Here is a 25087-nt window from a genome sequence, read left to right as displayed (position 1 = left end):
ACAGAAAGACTTTAACAAACTCTCCTCCAAACAAGATGCTTCTGGATGCAAAGGTGCCGTGTTTCTTGTGTTTGCTGTGGAACTGAGCGTGAATTAACGGGAGAAAAGAGTCTGGATATTTTCATTGTGGAGTTATGGACTCATGTTTGCGGTGAGATCTGATACTGTAAGGTAAGAACACAAGGAACTTTTAACCTTTGGAAACTTTTGCTAATAAGACCTTTTTCTTCCACACAAAAAATAAATAAATAAATAAACAAATCAAATATAAAGGCAATGTGCTCAAATACTTCAGCCATGTGTTAATATGGAGTAAATATCGAGTTTTGTAAATAACATAAACATGCAGTCCATCAGAAATCAGTTTGACATTATGAAATATTTGGATGGACGAATTGTTTTCAATTGACATTAACGTGCAGTCTGCTGTTTTCAGGGATGTGTTTGGATGAATGGATCTTCACTCATGAACAGATTCTGGGCCCAAGTGGATTTCGCGACTCGCATCGGATGAAAATAATCAAAATCATTGTCATGAAGGTTTATATGTCTTATATCCTTGCGTGTCAGACATCTCAGGAGCGTCAGTAAATTGTTGGAAATTGGGAATGGCAACAACAGTCTCACGCGGACGTCATTGAAAGCGTCCCATGCATGAAGTTGAGTTTTTGCTGCGGCGACGTTGAATTGAACAGCGGAAGGGTGTCGGGCACCTTTCAGTGGTGAAGGTGAAGGTGAAGATGAAGGAGAAGTCGAAGAACGCGGCCCGCACGCGCCGAGAGAAGGAGAACAGTGAGTTTTATGAGCTGGCCAAACTTCTGCCTCTGCCGTCAGCCATCACCTCACAGCTGGACAAAGCCTCCATCATCAGACTCACCACCAGCTACCTGAAGATGAGGATAGTCTTCCCAGAAGGTACGACGGCATTTTAATATTAGGCTACATTCAACAATGTTTGTCGTAGTTTTGCAGAATTGCTATTAAATCACCTAGATGTATTATTATGATTATTTTCAGTGATAGTAAAATAAGTGGCTGACTCTGCACTTTGTCACAACAACAGTTTGGTGGGTGGAAAATGCATAATGAAAGTCTCACAATCACCTCAGCAAAATGTAGCCTACTTCAAAATCCAGATCTTCCCATTATTGACTGCCCCTGTTTTCTCACACAAAATTCACCCCAAAACAACATTTGCTTAAAAGCAAGATTCTTATTATCAGTAGCTTCCTAAAAACACGTTCACGCGAGAAAAATAGAAAATATGTAATCAATATATGCTTCTCTTGCTATAATGATTCATATTGTTTTATATGAAGCAACATTATTATTCATGTCAACTGTTGTTGTTGGTTTTGGTTACTCAGAAATAACCGTGCATCAAGCTAATCATTTTAATTTAATGTTGTTGTTATTGTTATTATTATTATTATTATTATTATTATCTCAATGGTATCTCTCTTGTCTAGGCTCCAATATGCACTCTTACAAAAAAAAAAAAAAAAATAATAATAATAATAATATATAAGCCATTTTTGAAGACGTGCGCATTTACAAAAAAATCCATCAAATTGAATTGTCATCTTGAGCCAAATAATATTCATAAAACTTAAAATATTTATATATATATATATATATATATATATATATATATATATATATATATATATATATATATATATTAATATTTTGAATTAAAATGTGTAAATAGTTATTACTCAGTTCAATTTTATGGAAACGGTTTATGAAATTGAAATGCGTAAATCTTATGTATTTTATTTGTTTTCATGTATTTATTTATTTCTAGTGTGTCATTTAAAAACACTACGGAAGAGTTTTACTAAAGATCTCATGAACAGAATTCGCAGCAAATATCGTGAAACAATCACCAAAAAGCTTACCGATGCTTCAGGGTATAGTCTAACATAAAAAATAAATAAGAGGATTTAAAATCAAATACAGAATTATAGCCTAGTATCAGTTTAAAAAAAATAAATTAAAAAAACGCGCAAAACGCGGTCGGGAGTTTTGAGATTGATACGGGCCACATTGCAGCATTTTTTAAATAAAAGTATCTACAATTAAATAATATTTTCGGAAGACAATTAGACTCATTTTATTCGTAGATAAGTGTAGTTCCCGACACTGACACAAAGTCAAACTACATCATGATGTATTTCATAATTGTCTGCGTGACTGAAGACGAACTGCGCCAATTATCAACACATGAAACACGACGTGACTTTCACAATAACTTCTTTAAATAAACGGGCAAATCAGCATTATTATTATAGCAGGATTATTTGTTGCCGTTGTTGTAGTAAAACACGTTCATAAAGTTACAAAAGAAGAATGGCCGGATGGTGTTTTATTTTATTTTTTTTTTTTTTTTGTGGACATGCTGTCAGGTTTATGTTGTGGATCAGGAACATTATCTCACAGTTTCTGTGCGCTATTGATGATCTCGGAAAGAAATGAATAAGTGAAAAGCAATCTGTTAACGGTGTTTGATACGTGAATATCATCTACACATGAGGAGTGGAATTAAATCATCTGTTGACCTGTAATTGAATCACAGAATGTTTGAGTCTATTATAACACATCGTGAGAAACAGAAGTCAAATAATAGACTACACAAATGGCTGATATATCTACATTCATCTGAATGTAAAACACACATGGACAGACAGCATACTCAAGTGTAGCATGCGCTTTACTCGTTGCATTGTTAATAAATGTTTTTAAACATTGCGTGAATAACAGCTCGTCCGGGTGAAAGGTCAAAGTAAAAGCAGCTCGCATGTAGTGTCAGAGGAAATGAGACCGTAAAATGAAGAAAAGTGAAGGTGGTTTTGTGAGGAGAATAACAGCTGTCACATCACGAAATACATGTGTATTAGTGTTTTCATTTAAAAGCTAGCCCATACTTTATTCATTTTGTATTTTTCTGCAGATCTTCTTGTCGTGATTCTCGTTCCAGTTTTTCCTTTGGCTTTCTTGTAACCTATAATATCTGTTTATCGCATGTATCATATACAGATAGATCTGTAATCGAGTTTCTGGAGTTTTCCAGTTGAATCTGATTCTACTCTTGTTGTGTGGAAGGTGCTTCAAGCGGACTCTAGAACAGGAGCTCTTATTGCTTTATTGTGCTTTAGAAAAGCATATTGTCCAGTAATTCCCTGATGAATAGCACAACTTTAACTTCGACACTATAAAATAAAGATCAAGCGTGTGATAGATTCTTGAGATTTTAAATAGCCAATTAAAAGAGATTCACATAATACAATGTTTTTAGAGCAATTAGTAGCCTATTGTTGTGGTAACATACTAATATGCCTAGAATGAATTATTATTAGCATTATAAAGCTAAATAAGGTTTAAGAATATAACATAATCTGTAATTGGGCTTTAAAGCTCATCCAATGCACGGTTCCCGTCACGGTATCTCTCTTTGAGGTATTTGAATGCAGCATTCTATTCTATTTTCATTCAAATATGGATCATAAAAGCAAAGATATTTGATCATTTTATTCGGATAAAATGCCGCAGGTATTTCAGAGATGTAAAGATGTGGTTATGTTTGAGGAGTAATCTGATTGTTTCTGCTGGATAAACGCGGACTCCGTGTTTGTTTAATATTAAAGTAGAATCAGAGCTTTTGCTTTCATCTCATGTTTGTTTTCGTGTGGTTTGCATTTCAATAAGGATTGTGTGTGTGAGAGACTGTTTGCTTTATCGAGTTTCACCGCCTGTACCGGATCATAATACTCCTCATTTACATTCTGCGTGTTTCTATGGTAAAATATTGACCAACTAATTGTCAGATGACGATAGCCTATTGTTATTATTATTATTATTATTATTATTATTATTCCTGTTGTTGTTTTTGGTCCTGCTGTGGTTGTTGTTTTATTATTATTATTATTAGCGTTGATAATGTTGTTGCTGTTGTTTACCGCTGTGGTTGTTTTATTATTATTATTATTTTTATTATTATTATTATTAGCGTTGATAATTTTGTTTTTGGTGCTGCTGTGGTTGTTGTTTTATTATTATTATTATTATTATTATTATTATTATTATTATTAGTATTAGCGTTGATAATGTTGTTGCTGTTGTTTACCGCTGTGGTTGTTTTATTATTATTATTATTATTAGCGTTGATAATTTTGTTTTTGGTGCTGCTATGGTTGTTGTTGTTTTGTCATCATAACGAATTGTTCAGTAACGAACTAAGATTTGGTATAACTGGTGGGTTATTAGAAATTACATTTGAGGTTCATTTCTAATAATTCAGTTTATTTTTTTATTTCTAAAAAATTCTAAGAAATGATGGTGACATATATGAATATGTTCTGCAGGTCTTGGTGAATCCTGGGGCCATGTGAGTCGAGCGAGTTCTCTGGATAATGTGGGTCGAGAGTTAGGATCACACCTGCTCCAGGTACACTCTTTAAAATTACTCATAAAAAATTATAAATATAACCACAATAGTACGTAATTTATATTATTATTATTATTATTATTATTATTATTAATAATAATAATATCATTTGTATTAGTAGTAATAGTCTAGGGTAGTATTTTTGTTTTTTATTTATTTAAATTGTTTTAATAATATAAATGATATCGAATTTGCATGAATTTGCCTTGTTTCGCTTTTTTAATGATGTGTACACAGATATAGCAATTACAGTTCTGTTTGAATTGGAGTATTCCGCCATCGTACCATAAACTCATCTCATGGGCCGTCTAAATAATGCTTAAAATATACGGCATGATTATATGATTGAGAAGGTAGATTATTTTGTTCTAGATTTATTTGTAGACTTGTTTGTATCACATTCCATTAACACTTTCCTTTAATATATATATATATATATATATATATATATATAGGATAATATAAGTTCATTTTTGTTTTTTAATAAGAAAAAATAATATATCTATATTATGTTACCTCAGTCTATTTATATATTTAGGCTACTTATTAAAAGTAGAATACAAAATCGTATTATTATTTGATTTAAATTACATTCTAGACCAAAATTATGAATTATAGCCATGAGAACGTTTAAGCATATGACAAATAATTCATTTAGAAGAGCTACTGAAATTCAAATAAATACATTTTCTTTAAAAAATTTTCTTCAGACTTTGGATGGCTTCGTTTTTGTTGTGGCTCCTGATGGAAAGATCATGTATATTTCTGAGACTGCGTCAGTGCATTTAGGACTGTCACAGGTAAAGTGCATATTTTAGTATCAAGATTTGGGTGAATTAATTTCAACACAAGAGCAACTGATTGGTTTTATTTTTAACCTATTAATACACAGCTTTGGTCACAATGTTTCTGGCTTGTTTGACTGTGGTGACAAAAGTTCATTTTAACAGGTAGAGCTGACGGGGAACAGCATTTATGAATACATCCACCCCGCAGATCATGATGAAATGACTGCGGTACTCACGGCACACCAGCCCTATCATTCACACTTTGTCCATGGTAAGACATTCACTGAAAACCTATTTACCCAAACCAATTTACCCTTCCTCAAATGACTCCTTTCTATTCTCTCTTCTTTTAAATTTTAGAATATGAAATGGAGAGGTCTTTCTTTTTGAGAATGAAATGCGTCCTTGCAAAAAGAAATGCAGGCTTGACGTGTGGTGGTTATAAGGTAAGAAGTTATGGTTTTCTTGTTTTTATGGTTGTGTTTTTATTACAATACTACATTATTTGGACTTTACAGCAGTTCAGATTTGGTGTATTTTATTTGTGTGTAAGCCAAGGCCAATAATGTTTACCTGCAAGCCATAACAGAATATAGGAAAGAGATTTATTAAAATTGAAGAGTAGGTTTTTTTGTCCTTCACTTAACATTAACAGATGCATCTGTCTTTATCTGTGTGTGTGTGTGTGTGTGTGGGATCTCCTGCAGGTAATTCACTGCAGTGGCTATCTGAAGATCCGCCAGTACAGCTTAGACATGTCCCCGTTTGACGGCTGTTATCAGAATGTGGGTCTAGTCGCTGTAGGTCACTCGCTCCCGCCTAGCGCAGTAACCGAAATCAAGCTCCACAGCAATATGTTCATGTTCAGAGCCAGTCTGGACATGAAGCTTATCTTCCTGGACTCGAGGTACATTGTGTTCTTCTGCTACAAATAGACTAAAATATACAGTGGTGGCAAAAAGTCTGAGACCATATTGGAAATCTGGGATTCAAAATTGAACGTAAATCTGGAAATAAATGAAAACAGCTTTAGGATTTTGAAAGATAAAAAATAAAAATGAACATTATGATGTAAACATTTAAGATTCTGCACTATTTCTAAGTCAAATGTAAACAAGTTTATGACATTGATCATGTTGACAAGATGCTTTTTGAATCATTCTTAAATCATGCTGGATAACATGATCATCAGGTTTTGTGGCAGCACTTTACAGTAATGTTTCCTCTGTTATGAGTTTATAAAGGGGTTCATTAATGACTAATTAATCATTTACAAAAGCATTATAAGTCATTTATTTGCAGTTATAACAACATGAATAAAAAGGGTAACTTATGCAATATTTGCAATATAGTGAGCATTTTAACTTACATGACATAAACCTTTAATAAATACACTAGTGAGATTAAAAGAAGGGATAATGTAATTTCGCTACAGGCCGCTTTGTGTTTATATTCATTACTGTAATTACTTGTGTTGTCACATTGATGTCAAAAAATGGTGCTACTTCGAGTGCTGTCCCAACTTAACTCCTAGTTACCTAAAGTCCTCTACAAAAACACTTTTCAGATCTTCATGCTCAATCACAGCATACTGTATATCATATAATAAAAACCGATGGCCATTAAACTGAACTTTATGTACATCGGTTTCTAATCAAGTCATTTTTGTTTGTATAGCGCTTTTCACAACACACAGTTTCAAAGCAGCTTTACAGAAAATTATGCTGTAATATTTGTAATTTCAGAATCAGAATCAGAATGAGCTTTATTACCAAGTATGCTTACACAAGGAATTTGTCATGGTGACAGAAGCTTCCAGAGCAAAGAGAATACAAAAAATATACATATACAACATATACATACAAACATTGATATATACATATAAACGTAAACAGTGAAATAAGAATGAAAAATAAGATACAACAGACAAATATAGAGGAAACTACAGAAGGGCAATATGTTGTTCAAATATGTTATATACAGATATACAGTTATGTGTAAAGTGATTTAATGTATTGTGCAGATGAGGTAGGATATGTCAAATAAATATAAATGGAATATAAATATGAATGAACAGTTGAATATGCATATGATTGTATTGCCACAATGGAGAGTATTGGGGGCAGTTTTAACTGTTCATATGGTGAATGGCCTGAGGAAAGTAACTGTTCTTGTGCCTTACGGTTCAGAGCTCTGTAACGCAGCCAGAGGGCAACAGTTCAAAAAGGTAGTGTGCTGGGTGAATGGGGTCCAGAGTGATTTTTCCAGCCATTTTCCTCACTCTGGAGGTGTACAGTTCTTGGAGGGTGGGAAGGTGAAAACCAATAATCCGCTCAGCAGTCCGGACTATATCTGACTTTGTAGCTGAACCAAACCAGACAGGTACTGAAGAGCAGAGGATAGACTCAGTGACTGCTGAGTAGAACTGTATCAGCAGCGCCTGTGGCAGGTTGAATTTCCTCAGCTGGTGAAGGAAGTACAAACTCTGTTGGGCCTTTTTAACAATTTAGTCAATGTGTGTCTCCCACTTCAGGTCCTGTGAGATGGTAGTGCCCAGGAACCTGAATGACTCCACTGCTGCCACAGTGCTGTTTAGAATGATGAGCGGGGTTAATGTTGGGGTGTTCCTCCTAAATTCCACTATCATATAACATAATATGATTTCTCAAATGTCTTAGAGTCCTCATTGATCCTTCATTGAAAAATGTAATTGACAATTATGCCTTAAAATTATTTGCCTTTTGGCTCCCAGTGAGCAAGCCAAAGGCGACTGTGGCAAGGCACCCAAAACTCCAAAAGATGTTAGTTATTGGGGAAAAATAATCTTGGGAGAAACCAGGCTCAGCTGGGGGAGTCAATTTCCCTTCTGGCTATATACCATTTATATAATGGGAATATCAGTTAGCTATATCTAATACAAGTCATGTATTAATTGAGTAAACTCAGTAGGATTTTGGTGGGCAATGTTTGAAACTAAAGAATATTGATTGAACTTTAAGATTAATGATTGTGTCTTTAAAGACCATCCGAAATTGACTGCGGAACTGCATGTAGATACAGTGTCCTTAGTTATTTGGCTGATAGTTGGCAGTAATTTATTGTCTGTGTGTTACATTTTAAAGAAAAGTGATCCAAGCTGTGGTCAGAGGAGTGTTACCTGCTGTTTGATTGGATTGCAGTTGAAAGCAGTTTATCCGCTGTGTAGTCCATCATAAGACCAAGATGATGCAGGCAGAGGTCAGTGAGGAGTGCTTTGCAGTCCGGCTGGAAGCTTGTGGCAGTTAATTTTCGTTGAAGTCAATCTTAAGGCCAAGGTGCAGGCAGTATTGAAGTATCCCTTGTTGTATGGCTGGAGTTGGCAGTAGTTCATCTTCTGTGATGTCCATCGTGGTAGACAGAAGTGTAGCAGAAAGTGATCATCAAAGTGGCCTTCGTTGTCTGGCTGGCACAGGCTGGAGTTAGTAGTAGTTAGTAGACATTGGGCTGGATCTGGCAGGCTCTGGTAACCTCGGGATACATATCATGATGAGATGAGACATGGAAAGAAATGGAATAATATTAGTGAAAATTCCATTCACTTAATTTTATAGCATTGTTATAGAATATGAAAAGTGTTTCTGGTTCCGGCAGACCTGACGAATGCAGCATAACTAAGGTTTAAGAATAAATTAAATGCATGCCTGTCTGCAAAGATGAGTATTTAGTCTTAAACACTTAAACTGAAAGAGTGTGTCTGAGTCCCAAACAATGCTAGGAAGACTTTGCCATAGTTTAGGAGCCAAATAGGAAAAGGATCTACCTCTTTTGTGGATTTTGATAATCTAGGTGCTATCAACAGGCCGGAATTTTGCAATCGTAGTGAACTTGATGGATTATAGGGTGATAGAAGGTTGCTTAAGTACGGCTGAGCTTGACCGTTCAAAGCTTTGTTAGTAGTTAGCAGAATTTTAAAATTGATACAAAACGTATCATGTAGCCAATATAGCGATGGTAAATTGTGTTGATATTATCATATTTCTTGGTTCTTGTCAGCTCTCTAGCTGCTGCATTTTGAACCAACAGAAGATTATCTGTTGAGCCTGCAGGACATCTTCCCAGTAGAACATTACAATAATCTAGTCTCTTATGTCATGAACGCATGAATTAGTTTTTCGGCTTCAGAAACAGAGAGCATGTGTCGTAATTTAGCAATATTTTTTAAATGGAAGAATGCAGTTCTAATGTTGACAGCTCCTTAATAAATGCTCAACAGGGGGCCTGGGTAGCTCAGCGAGTAAAGACGCTGACTACCACCCCTGGAGTCATGAGTTTGAATACACGGCATGCTGAGTAACCCCAGCCAGGTCTCCTAAGCAACCAAATTGGCCCGGTTGCTCGGGAGGGTAGAGTCACATGGGGTAACCTCCTGGTGGTCGCTATAATGTGGTTCTCTCTCTGTGGGGCGCGTGGTAAGTTGTGCGTGGATGCCGTCAACCTGCGCATCTTATCACGTGGCTACGTTGAGCGCGTTACCGCGGAGACATAGCACGTATGGAGGCTTCACGCTATTCTCCGCGGTAACGCGCTCAACGTAGCCACGTGATGAGATGTGCAGGTTGACGTCTCAGATGCGGAGGCAACTGAGATTCATCCTCCGCCACCCGGATAGAGGCAAGTCACTACGCCACCACGTGGACTTAGAGCGCATTGGGAATTGGGCATTCCAAATTGGGGAGAAAAAGGGGAGAAAAAATAAAATAAAAAAAAAAATAAAAATAAATGCTTAACAGGTGTCCACTTTACATTTAAGGTACTTTTTTATAGGTTACTAATATTAAGTGTTATTAAGCATTTATAATGTGTGGTAAAATTTGCTTACCATTTTGGAAGATATTGCATGAAAGTCTCCATTTTATTAACATTTTCATAATTGCAAATCAATGATTTATTAAATATTTATAAATGGCTTATTATTCATTAATGAACCCATTTATAAACCCTTTACAAAGGGAAAATGTATTCACTTGTGGTCTCTGACTTATGGACCCAATTGTATGTTTATGTGTTGTTAGGTTATCAAAGATAATAATATATCATACATTGAATGAAGAATATTTAAAAAAGTCTCTATAATTGTGTTAATGCAGCTTTGTTTATACACATATTTTACTCTTTGTAAACAGCTGTGTTGAGCAAGCTTGCATGTTGGGCTTCCATTTGTGCAGATTTGTCCTTCCGTGCTCACATGTGCGTGTGTGTGGATAGGTGTTTGTGTGGACGCCAGCACCATTGTTATTCCGTTGTGTGTTTGTGTTTGTCAGGGTTGCAGAGCTCACTGGATACGAGCCGCAAGACTTAATAGAGAAGACACTTTATCATCACGTCCACAGCTGTGACACTTTCCATCTCCGCTGCGCGCACCACTTGTGTGAGTTAGGTTTGTTTTTTCTCATTCCTCTGGTCATATCGCCCTTTACCGCGACTAAATATAACAGCAGAGTTAGTGATGCCTCTAACTGTTATGAATGTCTTCAGGGTGCAACATAGCACGGTAATTGATAATACCACGTTAAAGGAGACAAACATGATCTCGCTGCATTAAAATACTGATTCAAGCATGGGCTTAGATTAGACGCAATCTATTAGTAACTAAATTAGTGAAGTAGATTGAAATGGGGTGTTTAAAGAAACGTGATAAATTTGATATAATGTGTTTAGTCCTTAAAAATAAAATGTTCTAGTATTCACAGTTACTGATTGCAGCACAACACAGCTTACTGAGAGACACAATATTTGATATTATTTGATATAAATAGTAATTAGGCAGCAAGAGAAACAACAGCATATAGTTGAAACATTCAAATGAAACAGTAATTCGAGTTTCCTGACTTGAAACAATTAAATAATAATGGACACGTAAAAAGGCCAAAAGCAAATCTCAAGTTAAAACTTCATTAAATTACATCTAATCACAATGTCATTAATGGATTTACCAGTAAATTAACCAGTTTTTTGAAGAGTCTTACAACAAGAATAGTGGATGTTAAGAGAACTGTCACAAGCACCCTGACTTCTTGATTGTGTTTTTCTGTGTGTAGTGCTGGTAAAGGGACAGGTCACCACCAAATACTACCGATTCCTGGCCAAACAGGGTGGCTGGGTTTGGGTGCAGAGTTATGCTACTATCGTTCACAACAGCAGATCATCCAGACCGCACTGCATAGTCAGCGTTAACTATGTCCTCACGTAAGTACATACACCCATCTAACTATATATACAGTATGTAACATATACTGTATGTTACTAAAGCTTCAAAAATACTGAGTGTATACATAAGATCGTTATATGCTGTTGAGATCACAGTCACACTAATGCATAAGTTATTAAGTTTTCAATTATTCATTTTGTATTAAATGAAATCAAGCAATTAATCCCGATTAAAAACAGAATGCATTGATTTTTTTAATTTGTATTTAGAAAATGTATTCATTTCACAGGGCTTGTGTTCATTTCATTTAAAAAGGTACTTTTGACTTTATTTTCTCCCAAAACACTAAAAAGCAACAAAAACTAAACAGCTGTTTGTCACTAAGCACTGCAAAATGTTCCTGATCCAAAATGTCATCGAGCACAATGCCTAAAGGTTGATTTTGACTTAATTTCATCTAACATTTTACAACTTTTGCAAATCTGATGCAAATTAATGTAGCTAATGAGAATCCCTGAAATTATGACATTTAGTTTGAGACAATATACTTATTTGTCATTTTCAGTTTTGTTCAAGATAATTAAATCAAATATTTTTCAATAACTGGCCAATAAGTGAAAGGATAATATTTGGGGCAATAAGCCCAGTTGTTGCAGGGGCAAAAGCCCCCCCTTTGTCACTGCAAAAGCATCTTGCTGTCTCAAATTGTGTCCTATTGCAATTGCCCCTATATGTACACTAAATCCCTATGCATCCCCCCAGCATGGTAGAAAAACGGTGTCTCCAGATCTCAAGACAATAATTACAGACACTGTACAAATGTACATAATATTATCATAAGTGTTTCAGATCAGATTTTATTTGTGAAAGATTCCAGTAGCTAAAGTTTATTTCTTACACTTAACAATATGATAATATAGCTATTTTGGATTTTCAAAATTGCTTAAATTTTGCTTTGTAAAAACTGTATCAATGATCGCTCAACTAAAAATACCGTAGCAGTATATTACAAACTACTTCAATTATATCCTCAAAAATAATCATAATAATGCAATTAAATAAACATTCTTAACCCAACATAATTTCCTCAAGCTTTTGCCCACAGTTATATTGAATTGCTCACTATTACACAGCAAGTCAAAATTGATGGTGTTTGCAAAATGTCTGGCCCTGGCAGTGTTTGAACGTGTCAAAGCTGCCTGTGCACTCATCAGTCAGTTTGGGGTGTCATTCTCTGCTCTTGCTTTACTGTATATAATATACCAGCTGCGTGCTTGACCATACAGGAACTACATGGGAGACAGGGGTTATGCAAGATTTATTTGTCATGCATTCGTACTGACAAACTCTGTGCATTACCACAGTGAACTTTCCACTGGAAGTCTCTGGAAAGAATGAAGTGGGATTGAGCAATGGAGCCATCGCTCACACTATGGCTTTGAGCGAGGGTCATATGGAAGAGCATTTGTGTGCACACTTCCAGAAAGACCATTTAGAACTAATGCCAGCATCTGGAAACTCACCCCCACCCACCCCTGTCTCTTTGTCTCCCTCTCTATCTGTCTGTTACAGATGTAAATGAATTGCGTGCCATAAAAACCTTCATTAGAAAAGAGTGGATACGTTTTAATATGCTAGTCTGCCAATGGCTTGTGAGTGTCAGAAAGCTCTTCAAACATAGCCATAAAGGAAAAGTGTTTATGAGGTTTAATTAATAGGCTGTAAAGATGATGACTGTTTATAGCTCACAGCTTGCTAAGAGTGTCCATGAAGGAAGTTCTCTTTTTTTGTAATCCTCTTCCATATAATATACTCCATCATCATCCATGCTTCAGTTTCAGTTCCTTTAGAAAAGCAGGATTGCACTGCAAAAAAAAAAAAAAAAAAATTCTTACTCAGTATTTTTGTCTTGTTTTCCAGAAAATGTATCTAAACATCCTCAAATCAAAATACATTTACCTGAGATACAAAGTAAGACAAGATATTAAGCCATGTTATTAGAGAAATCTAACCAAAATTTTAAGGTTTATGGATAACACTTTACATAAATGTTGTTAAAGGTTTATCAAAGGTTTCATTAATAACTAATAAGTCATAAGTCAAATACATTATAAGTAAATCTATATGCTGTTATTCAAACATAAAAAGGGACATTTTCATGCAAAACCTGCCAAATAGGGAGCCATTTAACTTACATGTTATATATGTTCCAAAAACATAAAATACCCCAATTCATGATTTATGTCACAATGTTGCAAAAATAGACTATTATAGTGAGATTAAAAGGAGCGATTATGTCATTTTGCTAAAGTCCGCTTTGTGTTTATATTCATTACTGTAATGCCTTGACTCACTTGTGTTGTCACGTTGATGTCAAACAAATGGTGCTACTCTGAGTGCTGTCTTAACTTAACTAGTCCTAGTTACCTAAAGTCCTAACATTTTATAACCAAACATACATTTTATATACAGTTGAATTCAGAAGTTTACATACACTTAGGTTGAAGTCATTAAAACTACTTTTTTAACCACTCCACAGGTTTCATATTAGCAAACTATAGTTTTGGAAAGTTGTTTTTTCCAACAATTGTTTACAGACAGATTGTATCACTTTTAATTGACTATATCACAATTCCAGTGGATCAGAAGTTTACATACACTAAGTTAACTGTGCCTTTAAGCAGCTTGGAAAATTCTGGAAAATGATGTCAAGCCTTTATACAATTAGCCAATTAGCTTCTGATAGGAGGTGTACTGAACTGGAGGTGTACCTGTGGATGTATTTTAAGGCCTACCTTCAAACTCAGTGCCTCTTTGCTTGACATCATGGGGAAATCAAAAGAAATCAGTCAAGACCTCAGAAAAACAATTGTGGACCTCCACAAGTCTGGTTCATCCTTGGGAGCAATTTCCAAACGCCTGAAGGTACCATGTTCATCTGTACAAACAATAGTATGCAAGTATATACACCATGGGACCATACAGCCATCATACCGCTCTGAAAGGAGACGCATTCTGTCTCCTAGAGATGAACGTAGCTTGGTGCGAAAAGTGCAACTCAATCCCAGAATAAGAGCAAAGGACCTTGTAAAGATGTTGGAGGAAACAGGTAGACAAGTATCTATATCCACAGTAAAAGGAGTCCTATATCGAAATAACCTGAAAAGCTGCTCAGCAAGGAAGAAACCACTGCTCCAAAAAAAAGCCAGACTACAGTTTGCAAGTGCATATGGGGACAAAGATCTTACTTTTTGAGAAATGTCCTCTGGTCTGATGAAACAAAAATGTAACTGTTTGGCCCTAATGACCATCATTATGTTTGGAGGAAAAAGGGTGAGTCTTGCAAGCCAAAGAACACCATCCCAACTGTGAGGCATGGGGATGGCAGCATCATGTTGTGGGTGTGCTTTGCTGCAGCAGGGACTGGTGCACTTCACAAAATAGATGGCAACATGAGGAAGGAAAATTATTTGGATATATTGAAGCAACATCTCAAGACATCAGCCAGGAAGTTAAAGCTTGGTCACAAATCGGACTTCCAAATGGACAATGACCCCAAGCATTACCTCCAAAGTTGTGGCAAAACACGCTAAAAGCGTGTGCGAGCAAGGAGGCCTACAAACCTGACTCAGTTACACCAGTTCTGTCTGACTCAGTAAATTCCAGCAACTTATTGTGAGAAGCTTGTGGAAGGCTACCCAAAATATTTGACCCAAGTTAAACAATTTAAATGCAATGCTACCAAATACTAACAAAGTGTATGTAAACTTCTGACCCACTGGGAATGTGATGAAAGAAATAAAAGCTGAAATAAATCATTCTCTGTACTATTCTGACATTTCACATTCTTAAAGACAGGGAATGTTTTCTACGATTAAATGTCAGGAATTGTGAAAAACTGAGTTTAAATGTATTTGGCTAAGGTGTATGTAAATTTCTGACTTCAACTCTACAGGTTTTCAGTTACAGTTTACATTAAGGTACATTTTCATAGGTTACTGATGTTATTAAGCTTGTTATATATTATATTTATAACACATGAGGTAAAATGGCCCACTACTAAGCAGGTATTGCATGAAAGTCACCCTTTTTATGCATGTTGTTATAACCGATATATAAAGGATTTATAATGCATTTGTAAATTACTTATTAGTCATTAATAAAAACCCTTCATTAAACATTAACAAAGGGAACAGTATTTTAGTGTTATCAGTTTATGCTTCAAACAAGAAAAAACTAAAACTAATTTCCATCAAGGTAAGAAAATAAATGTGTTTGCCCTTTTATTTTTAGTTTATTTTTGTTTTTACCCATTGGCAATTTTTGGCCATTGGCCTTTTTTTCTTATTTTAAGCACAAAATTGTAGTTACATTTATTTGATAAGACTTAAATCTCAAATAAATCTATTTTGTTTTAAGGATGTTTAGGTGTTTTTCAGTAAAAATACCTGAACATCCTTAAACCTAACAAAGAATACTGTGCAAGAATTTTTTTTTTTTTTTTTTTTTTTGCAGTGTGAGAAGTGCACATTTTCAGTGTAGACATCATGAGTGTGAGATTTATAGGTGAACCAGTGTTTAGTGAGAAAAAGAAACTATATGTCTGGCATCTTATCGGGGTGTTTTCAGAGTCCGCTCACACGGGCTTGAGGTGTGAAATAAGTGTGTGTGTGTGAATTGCTGCTCAGCTGAATGAGATTGTAAGTGTTACGCCATTGAGACTGGTGAACCTGTTACATCACCTTAATGGTTTGGCTTCTTTCCACAAGCCTTGACCCCAAATAAAACTCACTGGGGAGGATTCACTAAGAATTAATTGTTCCAGCTGATATCATTGTTTACTTGCACATGCTATCTACATTTCTTTTAAAACACGATTCACTAAAGGAATTATATAACTTGGCTAATGGCACAAACACGTCCCAAAAAAGGGTGCCGTTAATTTCACCAGGCAAATAGTTCTAGTTCTGTGACTAAAGCACAATATATAATGATCATAATTTACATATAAAGGAGGTGTGTGATAATTTAAATACTCGCAGTGCTGCATTATTATTAGCACATTTAATACCTGATTAAAGTGGATTGCGGGTGGTTACTTTATAAGGCTTTTAGCATATTGAATATTGTGTGCAAAATTGGCAAAGCTATAAAGTGTATTTGTCTCTCTGTTTATATAAAGAACAGAACATACACCCAGATGAGGGCGTGAACATCACAACAATTGCATGGATCAGATTATGCGATTTTGTGAGTGCATGTGAGAAAGCGTACGTCGATCTTTTTCAAAGATGTTACCATCTGCGTGCAATCTTATTAGTCTGCTGTCTGAGCCAGGCTGCTAGACCTCAGGAGGGGAGCTGGGGACTGCGTCTGGCTAGCATACATTCTAACCACAGTTTTCTGAAAGTTATACATCACTGGGAACAGAAATCCATACAGCACTTTACTGAGAAATCAATTCCCATTTCCTAGTTATTCCTTATGTGGTGATCCCTGTGTGGGTTTGATTTAGCCAGACATAGCTCCTAATCTCACTGTGTATTTGAACAGAGCCTCCAGCCCTCTGTTGTATGCTTGTAGGAGCCTTGTTCCAATCCTGCAGGAGAAACAATGCAATTCATTTTCTCTCTCTCTCTCTTTCTATCACACACACATGCACCCACAAATACTCAATGCCTTGCCAATGAGAATGGAGCCTGAAAATGTTACTTTGTACATTTCTTGCATTGGTTAAATAAGAAAAGGAAACAGTACACGTACAAAAATACTGTAGAGACTTGTTCCCACAAACAGTTGCACACCACTGTCCCAAAGAGCAGTGTGTAATTAGAACATTGCGTTTAATCCTCTATGTACTATTGGGTTCAAGGCTCAATGTAGTTTTCATTCTCCACAGGGACACAGAGTATAAAGGACTACAGTTGTCCTTAGATCAGGTGACATCCACCAAGCCCTCTTTCACCTACGACAGCCCCTCCAACCCCATCAGTGAGAACAGAAGAGTGGGCAAAAGCAGAATCTCCCGTACCAAGACCAAGACGAGACTCTCTCCCTATTCACAGGTAAGTGTTTGTGTTGTGCTAAAAAGCCTTTATTTTGGCTGATCATTTGTATATTGGAAGCTTTATCTAGGAAGGGCTTCTGTTTCTGGGTAGGTTTCTTGCTAAATGTGGTTTATACAAGTAGAACATGTTCTTGGACCAAAATCCTTTGATTTCCTGAAAACATTCCTATAAACCAACCCTTGCCCACTGATTTTAGAGGTAAGGTTGGGGAAAGAGGTTTGGGTCTGGGGAAAATAAAATATATTTAATCAATCGTTACCATATGCATTTGGGGTACACAGAAGAATAAATGTGCAAAAATGGTAGCTTAAGGGGTAAAACAGCTTGTCACTGGGGAAGTACCCTCAAAGTGTAACCTTTACATGTCAATTGGAATGTGGTAAAGGGTACATATTAGTAGTACCTTAAGTGTTTTTTCTGCACCAAAAGGGCACATACTGTACTAGTACCTTAAGGAGTAAGGTAGACAAGCTGTTGTACCCCTAAAGGTACAATTTTCACACACATTTTTTTCTGACAGTGTAGGGTTAAGGTTAGGGAAAGGATTATGGCCTGAAAAAAACATTCCCATCAACCAATAATTGCTCTTGTATTTTAGGGGTAGAATATGGAAAAGGTTAGGGCCAACGTACCTATTTCTACTCCAAAACAATATTGCCCTCTTATTGTAGAGGTAGGGTGAGTGTTAGGGTTTAGTAATAACATTGCCTTTTTATTAGGGTTAGGGCCTGGGTCAACATTCTTATCAACCAATAATTGCTCTATAATTTTTAGGGGTAGAGTTAGGTTAAGGACCATGTTTAGGGTTTGTTTTAACTATCTTTTCAGCCGATCATTGTGCACTGATGGGATAGATTAGGGATAGATTTAGGGCTTTGATTGGATAAAAATGTTTTATGTTGTGCCAGGAATATGTCCTACTTGTGTAAATACAGTCATATTGAGTGTAGTTTCATCTTTCTGCTGTTTTCTGGTCAGCCTCGCCTTTAGTAATAAGGTTAGAAATAGGCTGATTATTGATTTACTTTTTTTGTGCAGTATCCAGGCTTCCCTACAGATCGCTCCGAGTCGGATCAGGATAGTCCATGGGGTGGGAGCCCTCTCACTGACTCTGCTTCTCCTCAGCTTCTGGAGCAGTGTGAAGGCATAGACTCCTCATGTGTGTACCGCCAGTTTTCGGAGCCACGGCCACTGTGCTACAGTCTACCACTGACAGATGATAGCCACACCACCAGTGACGTCTATGGCCATGCTCACTCTGAGTCCTGTGAGCGGGGGCGCTGCAAGGCTGGCCGATACTATTTAGGCACTCCTCAGCCTGGACGGGATGCATGGTGGGGTGCAGCCCGCTCTGTCCTCCCATTATCCAAGTCCTCACCTGAAAATGGAGACAGTTTTGAAGGTGTGATGCCCCACATTGCCTCTGTCCACAGCCTGCAAGGTGAGTGTTCCATTTCAATGTATCTTTTTTTTTTTAATTATTAAAGGAGTGCATTTATAACACTGATTTCTCCTGCTTTCAGTGAGGGGTCACTGGGATGAGGACAGTGTGGTCAGCTCACCTGATGGAGGCTCAGCAAGCGATTCTGGGGACCGATACCGTGGTGACCAATGCCGTGCAAGTCCTCAAGAGCCCAGCAAGATTGAGACATTGATTCGAGCTACACAACAGATGATAAAAGAGGAGGAAAGTCGTCTGCAGCTGCAAAAGGCTCCTACAGAGATACCTTTGGAGCTTACTAACGGTCTGGCCAAGAGCCACAGACCCTCGTTTGGTACCGAGTTTCCCCAGTCAACATTGCAGGGTGTGGTATGCCGGGGGCCAGCTCATGTGATAAGCCCCGCTCCTAGTCCTGTTCCTCTATCCCGCCTCAGCAGCCCCAACCCTGACAGACTCTGCAAAAGTAAAGACTTCCTGCAAAATGAGCTCTCTTCTCAACAACACCAGCAGCCACTGCCCCTGATGGGCACATGTGCTGTTTCTCCAACTCCAGCACTGTACCCATCACACCCACGCCAGTACCTGGAAAAACACACAGCCTACTCACTCACCAGCTACGCACTAGAACATATGTACGAGGCTGACAGCTTCAGAGGATACTCCTTGGGTTGCCCTGGTTCCTCCCATTATGACATGGCCTCTCATCTACGAATGCAAGCGGAACAAGCACCCAGCCATAAAGGCACCTCCGTCATTATAACCAACGGCAGCTGATGCTTATCAAATCATGTAACATCATTCAGTACTTCAGCATTTCACTCAAGCTAGCCTATTATCATTTGTTTGGAGGATATTTTTTCATTCCTATTAATATTAAGGGATGTGTGTTCTAGATATCTGTGAAAGGGACACTCCATTCATGTGTTCACAAATGAGGACTCCATGAAAGGGTTTGTCAAGTACTTTTTATTCCAAATTACCACTTTTGTTTCTTAACCACTATTTTGATGTTGCCTGAATGAATGGGACTTAGAAAATCATTTCTGAAAAAAGGGGAAGAAATTACTGATAAGAAAGAAATTACATGATCTCCACTTCAAACCATAAGAGCACATTAATATGGTGGTTTCAAAAGGTATAAACAGTAAAACAGTATTAAACTATTTAATATTTTTGCTTGCAAATCACATTTGGCTCTAGGTAACAGAATTGTTGGGTCACAGATACTTTGTGGATTAAGCTATTTTTATTATTATTATTATTATTATTATTATTATGTTTTAGAGCATTTCTACACCCGTAGCCTCAGATTCCATTCAGGTCATACTATTTGCCCTCTATAGTTGGTACAATAAAAATAGAAGTAGCATGTTGACATATCACAGATCTTAAATGGTTACTTAAGCAAAATGCAGCATTAAATTATTATTGTTTAAAGTTGTTTATGGTTATCATATTGTAAAATTGAATCTTGGCTCAGTTCTGTCCTGGAATAAAGTTTTGTAATTACATGCTGTCCATCTCTATCTGAACCTTATTCAGTCTTTTAAGTCACAGGCTGAAAATTCAATTTACATCTTTTATTTATTTATTTTTCTAATGTAAAACACTGATGAGCACATTATATGTTATTAACTTGAACAAATGATTTTGAAATATATAATTTTTCTGTCAAGCCTCTTAACATGTCAACCTTTCAAATGAAAACTAAGATTATGCAATTATGAAAGACGTTTGATTTTATTAAAAAAAATGGAATAACAATAGAAATGAGCTTCATTATTGAGATACATGCGCTGGATTGGTAAGCAGTAACAGAGGATGTGGAGATGTGCTTTTGGCATAAAGAGTGACTGTGCTGCGGTGATGCAGAGGGACCCTGGTTGGGTTTCAGTCGTGCTGCTGTTTTGTGTTTTGGGGTTCCACACTGGAAGAGTGTAAAGTCTAATATGGACATCAAAGGGGAGCTTTTCTGAGAGACTTTACCCCCTTTTCCTTATTCCAGCTCCATGTATTTATAAGACAGAAACCGGCTCCGTTTGGGAAGCAGTTTCTTTTGGCGTGAAGGAAATTCTAAAAAAATATTTATGATGTACTTATACTCAAAATTCACCCACTCTTACCAAATAAAGCAATGCAAACATTGCAAAATTTATTTATTATGTGAATGAAAAAAAAGTTCCTATCACAAATAATGTGTGTGTGTTTATTTGTATTTTTCAGTTCCACATCAAAATTAAATGGTATTATGCATTAGTGTTTCTGCACATATAATAAATTAAAAATATTGTAATATTTTTTCCATACTGTTGTATAACTGTTCAGAATAATATAATTTGTTATTTTGAATTTGGTTCTGCATTTGTTTTCAATCTTGACATTATTCGTCCAGTGAAATCTTGGAGAACTCAGGTGAAAAAGATCTATTTGCACTAATCTTGCTTCATGTTTAATATGATGTTTCATACTCACTTGAGAAATTCATAAATGATTGCAAAGAATCATTCATGCATTGAATGGCTGCATGGCTCCTTATTATTTCTTGAATATTAATACTAGGGCTGTCAAATTTAATGCGTTAATTCAGTGCGATTAATTGTATAAAAAATTATTTTTCCCTTGGAACGTAAAAAGATATATTCTTACCATCGGAGCAATTTACAGTTAAAGTACCACCTTCATACTTTTATGAGTCCCAGACATTAGGGGGCAGTTAGCGCAACTCTGGCTGTACAGGCAAAAAAAAACACATTTTAGTGACCGCACAAGTTGAGGATGTTTTCTTGCACTCAGACAGCTGGACAGAGCACAACTCTGCATGCAGGAGTCTCAAGACTTGTTTTTCTACGTTTCAAACTACGTCTAACTTGACACTGCGTCCTAAAAATGTTGTGTTTATGACACAATGCAACCAAAATGAGGGCTCCAAAAGCGTCCGTCTGACATGTGTACATAGATGTGTCTTTAGAAATGTACTTATAAGTCCATCTTGGACAGATTGACTAATTCAGTTGCTAAATAGATTGCTGTGGACTGTAGGCCAATAATAGGCATATGTTAAATGATATGGAAATAAACAATATATCTTAGTCTAATCAATGTATTACTCAGCCACAATAATGTAATGTAAATTAATTCTATGAATTATTATATTTATATTTATATAACTATTTAAATATAATTGTAATAATATAATCATTACATATTAAGTTATTTTTATTTAGGGGTCTTTTCATGGATAATATTGATAAATGCAATTAATTGTGATTAATTTGATTAAATAACCGGCATATCATGTAATTAATTCAATTAAACATTTTATATAGTACACTGACTTTAAATAATTTAACTCAAGTCATGTTTTAAGGCATTTTTATTTTTTATATAAATCAATACAATTTTCAAGTAAAATATAAAGTAAATAAAAAATAGTAACAAAATTTGATTCTAACCTGTTTTTTTTTTTTTGTTTGTTTGTTTGTTTTTTGTGATCAATATATTTATTGAGTTTGAACAAGAGCGTATATATCACAAATCAAATGAACTATATACAGAAAGATGCCCATGAGCTGCCCAAGTTACAGATAATAATAAAAAATAAAACGATATATACACATATACATACACATGTACACACATGCATACGTATATACATACAGTTGAATATTAATTTTGTTGAATGTTTTAGATATTTGTGAATACCTTTAATTTAAGAACTAATTTCTGTGCACACGGCCTACAATAATGTTAATAGCACTTGCATTTTTCTATCATTTTCGCTGTAATTATAATCATATAATTGTATAATGTATAATCTATAATTATATGTACAAAAGACCACTGGGATTTAAATATACACATGAAACAAATGAAGAAAGTTGTAATCTGAAGTTATAGGAATAAAATCTGGTTTCCTAAATTTGAGTCTATTCATCGACTAATACATGACGTTTATAACAAAGCAGAATATATCTAAAGATATAACTGAAAGGACTAGTGCATACAACATACATTCAATAAAACCCAGCTATTTAAACCTAATAAAAACTTTGTTTTGTAAGAAAACTACTACAACCATGGAGACATTTCTGCATTTCAACCAGAATGACTAAATAAGATAAATGTGGACATATATTAGATGTACGTATATATTTTGGTTTGTGTTTTTAATGTCTATAATCTTTGTCTTCGCACTTACCACCTGAAAACAACTAATAAATGTTTCTCTATAATGGAGATCATATCCTTCATAAATCACCCCATAACACTCTCATGTATAATAAGAATATCTCATATGTCATGATATAGGTGTATAGTGTGTTTGCTCTAGTCATTTTTAGTGAATAATTTGAACAAATTCATGTAATCTGCAAGACCAACAATTTTCTCCTGTTTCACGTAGTTATGTGTGTGTCTGTATTTATGTATGTAGCCTACAGTACTATTTCCACTGATGGTGGTTTCCTTTTGCTGTAGAAGTTTTTGTCAGCTGCAAATCATCAAATCGTGACCCTGTCAAGAGCATCATCATTTTAGAGGAAAAACCATCAGAAAGGGCTCTTGGCGAGTTTTTGTAGTGTTTTTTTCCCCCTCTGTATTTGATGTGTGCTGTAAAGGAAGCTCAGGTAAACCCCTGGCCATCCTGACAGGTGTGTTGCTGGGCAACAGTGAGTAACACAGACAGTGTGTGGTGCTTAATCACAGCTGCTTCAGTCTGTGCTCACTCCTGACTCAATATAAAAGAACCCTCAATATAACGTCACCATTTCAACCAAAGACGACACATTTCAGTCGTTGTTTACGATGCATCATGCATAATCTGCTTACTTGACAAGTAGTGATGATATTTGGATTACATTATTATTCAATTGGAAGAATAAAGTGAATTTGGTGTATTTGATGTTGAGTTATGGTGGACCCATCAAAATATTTGCCGATTTTTAGACACTTAATTCACAATTTAGTAACGTGTTAAAATACTTTCTCCTGTCCCAGTATAATATGCAGAGTAACTTTATTTAGTCTATTGTTTTATAGTTTTATAATTTGAAACCTAACAAACTTTGAAAAGCAAAATCTTTGATCTTTAAAAATCATAAAAGTCACATTTGCTATTTTGCAAAAAAGACATTCATACATTTTTAATTGTGGCTAAAGTGTCCAAATACTTTTTAGGATCACTGTATACAGCTGATGTAATGATCCTCCTTTACACGATTTTAGTTCCTTACGGTAAGGGAAAACATGCACCAGAAATGCAAAAAAACAAAGAGTTGTATGGTCTGGATAAGGGCCCTTCAAATTTGACTAGCGGGTAGTACATTTATATTTAAACATGCATCTGCAAATGATTTGACAGTTATAAGGATATAAGTATAAGAAAGTATTTTGATGCATAATATGTGCAAACACATCAGTAATAGTTCATAAAAACAGAAGATCAGACAAAAAATCCACGAGCTATTTAATTTCCAGACTCAGAAAATGCTGCAAATGTAATGTCATAGACTGAGGATACAGAGCATTTCCATGTTTATAAGTTATGGTTTCAACCACTGCTATGTGAGTGAAGTGTGCAACCCTTAGACTGCATTAGAGATGTGATTGCCTTGGACACATCTCTTTAAATATACACCAGAATTTACTCCCATAGATGAGGAAACGCGTGTCTTGGTCAGAGCCAGGAACCGCTCTGGAAAATCTAACCTTTACGTCTGAGTATTAAGTCTCAGACAGGGGTTCCGAGTGTTTCCTTGTCACATAAATGTGATCATGGCTCTAACTGACTGCAGTGTTTCTGCTTGGTTAGGTTTTCTAATTGTGTGACAAAGGAAATGAGAGTAATTTTACTGCTTCTCACAGCACATCCACCTAAACTGCATCAATGCGTGAAAGTGCTGAGTAATAACACTTTGTGTTTCTCACCTATGCTTAGAGCTGAGGTGAGTTCTTCTCATCCATCCATAACACAAGCCTTTAATCATTCACAGAGTAAGCTTTAATGATGAACACCTCATTGTTTTTCACCTTAACACTTTCTCTCTCATACATAATTTTTTTTTTATCCCTATAATTTTATTTGTATCTATTTTCCCTGTTTTTAGAAGGCTTCCTTTGTGTGATCATATTAAAAAACAATTCACATTTGGAGTTACA

General features: G+C 35.8%; 1 protein-coding gene across 1 annotated transcript; it reads left to right on the top strand.

The window, feature by feature from the left end:
- The first annotated feature begins 566 nt into the window (after positions 1–566).
- On the top strand, positions 567–21224 carry LOC127453905 (single-minded homolog 1-A). Its single transcript, XM_051720670.1, has 11 exons — positions 567–915; positions 4365–4447; positions 5158–5247; positions 5398–5506; positions 5596–5681; positions 5943–6142; positions 10536–10642; positions 11313–11460; positions 17322–17487; positions 18529–18931; positions 19014–21224. The coding sequence occupies exons 1-11, from the start codon at positions 741–743 to the stop codon at positions 19703–19705; spliced, it is 2259 nt and encodes a 752-aa protein (XP_051576630.1). The 5' UTR covers positions 567–740; the 3' UTR covers positions 19706–21224.
- The last annotated feature ends 3863 nt before the right edge of the window (positions 21225–25087 follow it).

Source organism: Myxocyprinus asiaticus, chromosome 16, assembly GCF_019703515.2.
Source record: "Myxocyprinus asiaticus isolate MX2 ecotype Aquarium Trade chromosome 16, UBuf_Myxa_2, whole genome shotgun sequence".
In the NCBI taxonomy this organism is placed as follows: Eukaryota; Metazoa; Chordata; class Actinopteri; order Cypriniformes; family Catostomidae; genus Myxocyprinus; species Myxocyprinus asiaticus.
Note: the sequence above shows the minus strand (reverse complement) of the source record. Positions and strands in the feature narration are given on the sequence as shown.